General features: G+C 45.2%; 1 protein-coding gene across 10 annotated transcripts in view; it reads right to left on the reverse strand.

Moving 5' to 3' along the window:
• Nucleotides 1–9,786, reverse strand: part of hspg2 (heparan sulfate proteoglycan 2) — a 193,513-nt gene that overhangs the window by 84,731 nt on the left and 98,996 nt on the right. For all 10 annotated transcript variants that reach the window (XM_031794506.1, XM_031794504.1, XM_031794508.1 and 7 more), the window contains exons 15-25: nt 9,203–9,366; nt 8,728–8,907; nt 6,994–7,190; nt 6,614–6,761; nt 5,549–5,676; nt 5,110–5,196; nt 4,903–4,961; nt 4,502–4,563; nt 2,521–2,661; nt 2,122–2,295; nt 223–402 (exon numbers count right to left, since the gene is read on the reverse strand). In XM_031794506.1, the coding sequence (XP_031650366.1) occupies nt 223–402; nt 2,122–2,295; nt 2,521–2,661; nt 4,502–4,563; nt 4,903–4,961; nt 5,110–5,196; nt 5,549–5,676; nt 6,614–6,761; nt 6,994–7,190; nt 8,728–8,907; nt 9,203–9,366 (1,520 nt within the window). The remainder of the gene's footprint in view (nt 1–222; nt 403–2,121; nt 2,296–2,520; nt 2,662–4,501; nt 4,564–4,902; nt 4,962–5,109; nt 5,197–5,548; nt 5,677–6,613; nt 6,762–6,993; nt 7,191–8,727; nt 8,908–9,202; nt 9,367–9,786) is intronic.

Raw genomic sequence — 9,786 nt, forward strand, 5'->3', positions numbered from 1 at the left:
CAGGGAGAGACAGAGAAGTGTAAAGGTCTGCATAGGCAAACTCAGGATTAGAGCTGGGATTATATTCAAGAATAGGATTGGGATTAGCGATGGAGTTAATGGTAATCTAATTACGTATTCTAAACAAAATCATCCACAAAGACAACCTGTTATTACATCTTAATGAAAACAAACAGTTTATTGTCAGTTTTTTTAAACCTGCATACAAACAATGACACACACCTCTCTGAAGGTGACAGTGACGGTGGTAGGTGCGCGGGGGAGGGGCTTTGTCTGGGAGAAGTGTTCCAGGAAGATGCTGTTGCCTTGGAGAACCACATCCGGCTGTCCGTCAATCACCAGGGAGCGTTGCCGCGGCTCATAGCGCACAGTGTATCGCAGCTCTCCGCCATAGGCTGTCACCTGGCAACAATATGTCAGATGTCAGAGACAGAGGTTCTAGTTCTAGAACAACCCACCTCTTAACGCCACTCGATGATGGAAAGGTATTTCACCCTATAAGGCTAGCTGGGTCATGGATCATCAAGTAGAGAGCTTCTCTTTGTTTAGGGAGCAATGTAAAGCCTTTATAGTTTTCACATGTTGAGAGAGCATGTGGACGGTGAAATCCAGTCTGACCACATTTACTTCACACCTCACGCCACTAAGTCAAAATACGGTGGATGATAGTTTCTCCTGTCCCCATGGTCTAGTGGAGAAACAAAGTGTCATAAAGACCACCACTCATCTCCCCCACCCTCTCCCCTCTCATCTTGTCTCCTCATATCACTTCATCTCTCCCCTCTCCACTTGTCTCCCCCATCACCCTTCTAGAGTCTGTCTCCCTCCTCTCCCCTAGTCCTCTCTCCTACCCCTCTAACCCACGTCTCCCTCCTCTCCCCTGGTCTCCTCTCTTCCCCCTCTAACCCATGTCTCCCTCCTCTCCCCTAGTCCCCTCTCTTCCCCCTCTAACCGCTGTCTCCCTCCTCTCCCCTAGTCTCCTCTCTTCCCCCTCTAACCCATGTCTCCCTCCTCTCCCCTAGTCCTCTCTCCTACCCCTCTAACCCACGTCTCCCTCCTCTCCCCTGGTCTCCTCTCTTCCCCCTCTAACCCATGTCTCCCTCCTCTCCCCTAGTCCCCTCTCTTCCCCCTCTAACCCATGTCTCCCTCCTCTCCCCTAGTCCCCTCTCTTCCCCCTCTAACCCATGTCTCCCTCCTCTGCCCTAGTCCTCTCTCCTACCCCTCTAACCCACGTCTCCCTCCTCTCCCCTAGTCCCCTCTCTTCCCCCTCTAACCCATGTCTCCCTCCTCTCCCCTAGTCCTCTCTCCTACCCCTCTAACCCATGTCTCCCTCCTCTCCCCTAGTCTCCTCTCTTCCCCCTCTAACCCATGTCTCCCTCCTCTCCCCTAGTCCCCTCTCTTCCCCCTCTAACCCATGTCTTCCTCCTCTCCCTTCTCTTCCCCCTATAGCCCATGTCTCCCTCCTCTCCCCTAGTCCCCTCTCTTCCCCCTCTAACCCACGTCTCCCTCCTCTCCCCTAGTCCCCTCTCTTCCCCCTCTAACCCACGTCTCCCTCCTCTCCCCTAGTCCCCTCTCTTCCCCTTCTAACCCATGTCTCCCTCCTCTCCCCTAGTCCCCCCTCTTCCCCCTCTAACCCATGTCTCCCTCCTCTCCCCTAGTCCCCTCTCTTCCCCCTCTAACCCATGTCTCCCTCCTCTCCCCTAGTCCCCTCTCTTCCCCCTCTAACCCATGTCTCCCTCCTCTCCCCTAGTCCCCTCTCTTCCCCCTCTAACCCATGTCTCCCTCCTCTCCCCTAGTTCCCTCTCTTCCCCCTCTAACCGCTGTCTTCCTCCTCTCCCCTAGTCCCCTCTCTTCCCCCTCTAACCGCTGTCTTCCTCCTCTCCCCTAGTCCTCTCTGTTCCCCCTCTAACCGCTATCCTCCCCCTCTCCCCTAGTCCCCTCTCTTCCCCCTCTAACCGCTGTCTTCCTCCTCTCCCCTAGTACCCTCTCTTCCCCCTCTAACCGCTGTCTTCCTCCTCTCCCCTAGTCCCCTCTCTTCCCCCTCTAACCGCTGTCTTCCTCCTCTCCCCTAGTCCCCTTAGTCCTCTCTCTCCTTCCTCTCCCTCTGTCTCCCCCTCTCACCTTGTCTCCTCTGAAGCTGTCTGGTAGGACCCAGTAGTAGATGTCCTTGGGGATGTCAGAGAAGGAGCGGTATGCCACCTCTGAGGAGCCCTTCTGGGTGATACCGTCTGTGATAGTCCTGGAGTTAGCACTGTTGGAGAGGGAGAACAGCTGCCCATTCACACCGCCACGGACCTGGGGGATACAAACACACACACTTTAGATACAACATCTTTGTATCTTCTCGGTCCTCAAGAATCCAAGCGAAAAGGGCTCAAGTGCACTTAAGCCAGACTCAATGCACTGCTGTGGTTTAGGATGTGCTTGACCATTCCTTGCATTTTGTGATGTCTTAAGTGCCCTATAGAGGTAGTGTGTGTTGGCTGGTGTGAGTAGTATTAGTGCGGCCAGGCCACTGACCTGGTCTCGGCTCCAGGTGGAGCTGGCACACTGCTTGGTGACGCCCATACAGAAGCACTGTAGACAGCCTTCTGGGTTCTCCTCTGTCAGGTGGAAGGCGCCGCTCTTACACTCGTCACACTGCGACCCCACCACATTGGACTACAACACACACATATACCAGACACACATCTTGTCATGCATCTGACTCACTGACTGACTGGCTGGCTCATCATAAAAGATGATCGTATTATAATTGCAGTAAAACCTACACAGGTCCAAGTCATTCTGAATGTACATGCAATACACATGTTCCCCCGCAAACTGTCATTCAAAAATAACACAGGTATCAGACACTGCAAGTTCCTAGCTACTATCTAATCAACCCAACATTGACATTATTTTTAAAATTTAACAAGGAAAGTAATTTAAGAACAAATTTTAATTTACAATGACAGCCTAGGAACAGTGGCTGCCTTGTTCAGAAGGACAGATTTTTACCTTGTCAGCTCTGGGATTTGATCTAGCAACCTTTTGGTTACTGGCCCAACACTCTAACCACTAGGCTACCTGCCACCCCTGCTTAGCTACAATTGGCTTAAAAAGCCTAACTTAACACAATATCTGACAATTATTTTTCAGCAATATAACCCAGTCTATCTGTGTGGTGTGCACATTTGTCTATCCCTGTGTATAGCCAGTTGATGTGATTACTGTCTCGTGGGTTGACAGAAATACTTTCCCCAAAACCTTCTCAATTAAATGATAACTGCAAAGTAGGCTTACCTGGCAGAAGTATATCATGAGTAAATATATCATTTGTATCTATTATTTGCAAACTTTGCCATGAAATGAACAGAAGCAGTATGGAACCATCGCTAGGCAGGCACATTCCTCACTCGCTAGATGCGCAACTAAAGGGGAATTGCACTCAAAAATCTATTTGTTCGTTTTCTTCCAGACCTTCTGATGTAATTTAAGCATTGACATGGACTCAGAACATCCAATTTCATTGTTTTCTTGTCGAACAATTGTAATTTTGAAAAACTACAAAAATCGAGAACCATGAAAAATTAAACTGAGAAAACATAACATGGGAAAATATAAAACAGAATTTTGGAAACGAATCACAGATCTTTGTGGGGCCCCCTTTGAGTTAATTAACCATTATTTGACCAGGTCTATTGACCACTACCAGTGGTGTAAAGTACTTAAGTAAAAATACTTTAAAGTAGATCTACTACTTAAGTCGTTTTTTGGGTATCTTTCCTTTACTATTTATATTTTTGACAACTTATCATTTTACTTCACTACATTCGTAAAGAAAATGGTGTACTTCTTACTCCATACATTTGACCTGACACCCAAAAGTACTTGCTACATTTTGAATGCTTCGCAGGCCAGGATAATGGTCTAATTCTCAGACTTATCAAGAGAACATCCCTGGTCATCCCTACTGCCTCTGATCTGTTGGAGCATGCCCCTGGCTATCCTTAAATAAAGAAAAAACACAAGAAAATGGTGCCGTATGGTTTGCTCTACTTTTACTTTTGATACTTAAGTATATTTGAGCAATTACATTTACTTTGATACTGAAGTATTTTTAAAAAGAAAATACTTTTAGACTTTTACTGGAGTCATTTTCTATTAAAGTATCTTTACTTTTACTCAAGTATGACAATTGGGTACTTTTTCCACCACTGTGCACTACTTTCTCTTGTACACAAAGGACCCGTGGAAGAGTTGCAAGGAAGAGTTGCAAGGGAGAGGAGAAGGGAAGAATGTGGCGATTTAAAAGCTAGAAAGAAATGTGTAGCTCATGACACGTTTCATTTTTTAAAAGTGGCTCTCATGTTAGAAAAGGTTGGAGACCACTGGGCGAGACAATGGAGTTAAACTGTTGGTGATTGAGAGTGTAACTCCTAAATCTAATCTAAAGCCCTACTCATAACTTTGGTCGTAAGATTGAAGTACAATAAGCCAAAGCAGCGTAGTGTGTTACCTTGCAGGCGCATGGTCTGCTGTTGGAGTTCACTGTTCCTCTGCTATCACACTTTGAGTTTGCTGAAGGAGGGAGGGAGTGAAGAAAGGGGGAGATAGAGGGAGGGAGTAGAGATCAATCAGTACCTGGGAGTGCTCCATCAACTCCAACCCCTCCACATACCAGGGTGATGATGACACCCCCCTCAGCAGGTATGACTGATGTTAATAATTACACTGGGTCAAGACAGAGGCTCTTAAAGGTAAAGTAGGAAATAAAGCATGGCATGCACTAGAGCTAAAAAACAGTCATATACTGTACACATGGCTCTGGGTAACACAATACAAATAAAGCATTTTCCTGGCACTTTCAAGCCTAAAAACAATGTCCATCCCAATACTGATGTAAAACAGAACACTCACTGTTTGGAAAACATTTGCCATTAGGCTGTAGTGGGTTACCCTGGTACCCAGGTGCACACCTATGAAGAAAAAAATACCCACAAACATCTTAATCTTCTATAACTATCCTTTATAACTGACTATTCCATATACAGTAAAGCTGGCATTGATTTAAAGCCAATGCTGACGTAAAGGCGTGTGATGTCATTTGTGATGTCACTTCCTTACTTTTCACAGCGGCGGCCGGTGTAGCCTGGTTTGCAGGCGTCGCACGTGGCCTGGGAGTCATGGTCCAGGAAGCAGGTGTCGGAGAACCTGGGAGACACAAACAAATCACAGGAGTAGAATGTTAGCTACATTAATATGTACATTAGCTGCCGGTTAATGGGTAGCAACATAGGTCACAAGGTGACAACACCAGCAATGAATGAATAAGCCCAGTGTTCTTCTGGAAAGTCCACTGAATCTGCACAACAGGGACGTCAACCTGCTCTTTCCATCCATGTCTGTCACTCAGGGTGTGTGTGTGTGTGTGTGTGTGTGTGTGTGTGTGTGTGTGTGTGTGTGTGTGTGTGTGTGTGTGTGTGTGTGTGTGTGTGTGTGTGTGTGTGTGTGTGTGTGTGTGTGTGTGTGTGCGTGTGTGTGTGTGTGTGTGGTGACCCCTCACCGGCGGGACGTCTCGGTGTATGGGCAGGGACAGGGCTTGCAGTCATCGGGGCGACCTCGTCTGGGGTCACCGAAGTAGCCTGGTCTGCACTTGTCACACTGAGGACCTTCAGTGTTGTGCTGGCAGCTCTGAGGAAGGGAGAGGAACGTAGTTCAGTTACTACTTCAGTTAGTTCAGTTACGACACTTGTCCATACATTACTTACAGAGCGGCTGAATTGACCAATTCTGCATGTTTTTCTGCTGCTCATAAAGAAAAAGGAGATTTGTCTTAAGAGTGTTGTTCGATAAGGGTGTGTTATGATCGCTTTATTGTCGCTTTATTGTTCCCTGGCAGTTACTGTTGTTTGTCCCTCATGAATCCCCGTAGCAACAACATAGCCACTACCACTTCCTCAAAATATAATTAATTTAAGATAAATAAAATAATCTGTTAAATTAATTTTGACGTTTTTGCAGAGGAGGTCTTAGTCGTACAATTTTACATCTAGCTATGGTGTTTGGTGCAGTATTTCTCAAGTAAAATAAATTGCATGAAAAAGAACTGGCAGCGCTCAGGACTGATTTCTGAGACCATGTCATCATCAGCAAGCTGTCAAACTATGGTAAATAAATACATTTTAATTTGGCTCAAAACAGTTGCAGACTGGAGGGATCACTATCAATCACATCAGCAAGAGGTGGGCAGCTCTGCGTCATTGTCTGGAGATTCGCTGCTATGATTGGATAGAGCGCATCAGCACAGCTGTTTATCCGTGCATGACAATTCTTCCTATGCGTTACCATCCCGTGGTTAGTGGGAAAGTGGGAAAGTGGGCATGATTGTAATCCAATCCCAACCTGTCATGTAAGTCGTGAAGACCTCATTTACACAAATCTCACAACTCAGTTTAGAAAAATATTTACAAAAAATTATCCTACTTGCATTTTTTTACCACACATTTTAAAATATTTTTTGTACACATTCTCAACACTTACAACAGATTTGTTTACAGCTAAAATACATTGAGGCTAATACAACTTTATAATAGTATAATAATATCATTACATTGTAAGGAGTTCTCACCAGACAGTGTCCACTGATAGGGTCACAGGCGCTGGCGTGTCCATTACAGTTACATCCAGCACAGGATCCCAGGAAGTTCCCCCCAGACACACGCTCAAAGCCAGTGGAGCACTGTTCACAGGACAGTCCTGAGTAGCCAGGGGGACACCTGGGTGAGACAGACACACACCATAAAAGCCATTACAACTGAAACTCTCCTACATTTCAAACGCAACTTTATTTACAATATATCTTCAGCTGCAGGGACAAAAAATGTATGTCACAAAAACCGGTACCACGGTTTAAGTAATTTTCTTAGTGCCTGCTACTCTATGGGGCGATAAGAAACTACATCCAATCCAAATCCCAACCTGAGCTGAAGTCAATCTATGGGATCTCACCTGCACTCCTCCACATCCTTGGCGTTGCCCTGGATGTTGTACTCCACGGTGGTGGTGTCCATGACGATGTCGCTGAGCGCCACGCTCACCATGTGGTTGTCGTAGACGGTGCGGATGCTGATGGTCTCCAGGCTGGCCAGGGTCATCATCAGGTCCTCACGGGACACCTGGCGTCCCGACGAGTGCTGCCAGTTCTCCTACAACAACACATACCAACCATGTAAGGTCAGACACTCAACCTATGCATGTTAGTCCTAGACAAGTACCCTTTAGCCAACTGATCATATACTTTACATTAAAGGCCTAGATGGCTTCATCTTTACAACTGATCATATACAAAATGCCCAGACTAGTACATCTCAGCCACTGACCCCATATAGGCTATGTAAGACCTACAAAAGGGTTCCAAAAGGGTTCTTTGGCTGTCCCCCACAGGGTATCTCTTTTTGGTTCCAGGTAGAACCCTTTTTGGTTCCAGGTAGAACCTTTTTGGGTTCCATGAAGAATCCCCTTTAAAACTTCTTAGGGATAGGGGGCAGTATTTTCACGTCCGGATGAAAAGCGTGCCCAAAGTAAACTGCCTGCTACTCAGGGCCAGAGGCTAGGATATGCATATAATAGATTTGGATAGAAAACACTCTAAAGTTTATAAAACTGTTAAAATAATGTCTGTGCGTATAACAGAACTGATTTGGCAGGCGAAACGCCGAGGACAAACCATCCAGGGGGGGGGGGGAATTGAGGTCATAGTATTTCCCAAGGGTTTTCTATGGGAAGCCCTATTTAATAGGAACCTGGTTGCAGTTCCTATGGCTTCCACTAGATGTCAACAGTCTTTAGAAATTGTTCGATGTTTTTATTTTGAGAAATGAATAAGTATGGCTGTTCTTTGTAAGTGTCACTCCAGGTGGACGCTACTGTTTGGTGTGCGTGAACTGGAACGTGCTTCACGTTGTTTTTAACCAGTATTGGAAACAGTTTATCCAGTCTTAAATTTTAAGGACTATTTACGTTTTAGGATACCTGAGGTTGGATTAGGAACGTTGTTTGAAATGTTTGGACCAAGTTAACAGGTAACTTATTAGATACTATGTAGTCATGTTGGGCGAGTTGGAACCGGTGTATTTCTGAATCAAACGTGTGAAATAAATGGAAATGTTGGGGATATAAAGAAGGAATTTATCGAACAAAACGACCATTCATTGTGTCACTGAGACATTTGGGATTGTAAAAAGAAGATCTTCAAAGGTAAGCATTTATTATATCGTTATTTCTGACTTTTGTGTCGCCACCTGCCTGGTTGAAAATAATTTTCATGTGTTTGTATGCGGGGAGCTGTCCTCAGATAATCGCATGGTCTGCTTTCACCGTAAAGCCTTTTTGAAATCTTACACTGCGGCTGGATTAACAAGAAGTTAAGCTTTATTTTGATGAATCTTGAATATTGATATTTCTGTAGTTTGAATTTGGCTCTCTGCAATTTCACTGGATGTTGTCAAATCAATCCCGCTAAAGGGATTGGCGCGCAAAGGGATCACTAACAGGTTAAATAGGTTTTTCAAGGGTTCTCCTATGGGGACAGCTGAAGAACCCTTTAAGGTTCTAGATAGCATGTTTTTTTCAAAGAGTGTAGAGACGGATGTATTGTTTTACTAAAAATGAAGAAGAGGGCCAGGAAGGAAACAAAGTGAGGTAAATATGTTGTTTGTAGTTGAAAGATGGACTGAGACCCACCTCAGTGAATTTGATCTCCTTCTTGTTGACCACCCTGGAGGGGGTGGGGTTGCCCCTGCGGTAGACCAGTCTCTGACCATTCCCGGTCAGAATCACATCTGGTTTCTCCTCAGGCTCAGTCTCCCCGCGGGCCAGAGTGTAACGCACCTTGTACTTCAGTGAGCCTCCATAGGAGTCAATCTAAATATACATACAGTCTCTGTATTAACAACACTGTTCTATACTGTAACTCTGACGAATCTCTGACTAAGGCAGTGAGGCTGAAACTGATTATGGTCAAAAGCAGTGTGGAGTAGCTTCTTTCTTTTGAATATGACTTCAACATCCCTTTCTGACGCAACACTCAGACGTGCAAGTCAATTTCATTTAGAATTCATATAACTTCAAATAGGAGTTATCTTGTTAGTATAAGCTCATTTCAACATGTTGTCACATTGAACAATTGGAGAAACGGAGAGCAGGAGAGATGCTGCACCTTGTTGCCCAGAAACTGGCGGGGAAGCGTCCAATAGGAGTCCAGGATGAGGAAACGTCGTGATAGGTCGACCAGCTGGAACTCCTCCTCCTCAGGGTTTATGAGGAGCTGAGTGGAGGAGAGAGGAGGGGTGCCTGGTCTAGAGGGGTACGTCACGTTCACTCCTAGAGATAGGGAAGAAGGCAGGGTGTTATGGAGGGAGATAAGGAGAGAGACATATGAAGTAAGAGAGAGTCTTATCATATCAGTAATCACATTCATAATATGCATGCATCAACAAAAAAAAAGCTTAAAAAGTTTTTTAAAGTTCAGTTCAATCAATTGTTGGCGTGGCAGGTAGCCTAGCGGTTAGAGCGTTGGACTAGTAACCGAAAGGTTGCAAGATCGTATCCCTGAGCTGACAAGGTGAAAATCTGTCATTCTGCCCCTGAAGAAGGAAGTTAACCCACTGTTCCTAGGCCATTATTGAAAATAAGAATTTGTTCTTAACTGACTTGCCTAGTTAGATAAAGCAAAACATTTTTTTTACAGATGTCTTGACTTTTTCACAAAATATTTAGGAAAGTAAAATTTCATCAACTTTG

This window comes from Oncorhynchus kisutch, linkage group LG17 (assembly GCF_002021735.2).
Source record: "Oncorhynchus kisutch isolate 150728-3 linkage group LG17, Okis_V2, whole genome shotgun sequence".
NCBI lineage: Eukaryota > Metazoa > Chordata > Actinopteri > Salmoniformes > Salmonidae > Oncorhynchus > Oncorhynchus kisutch.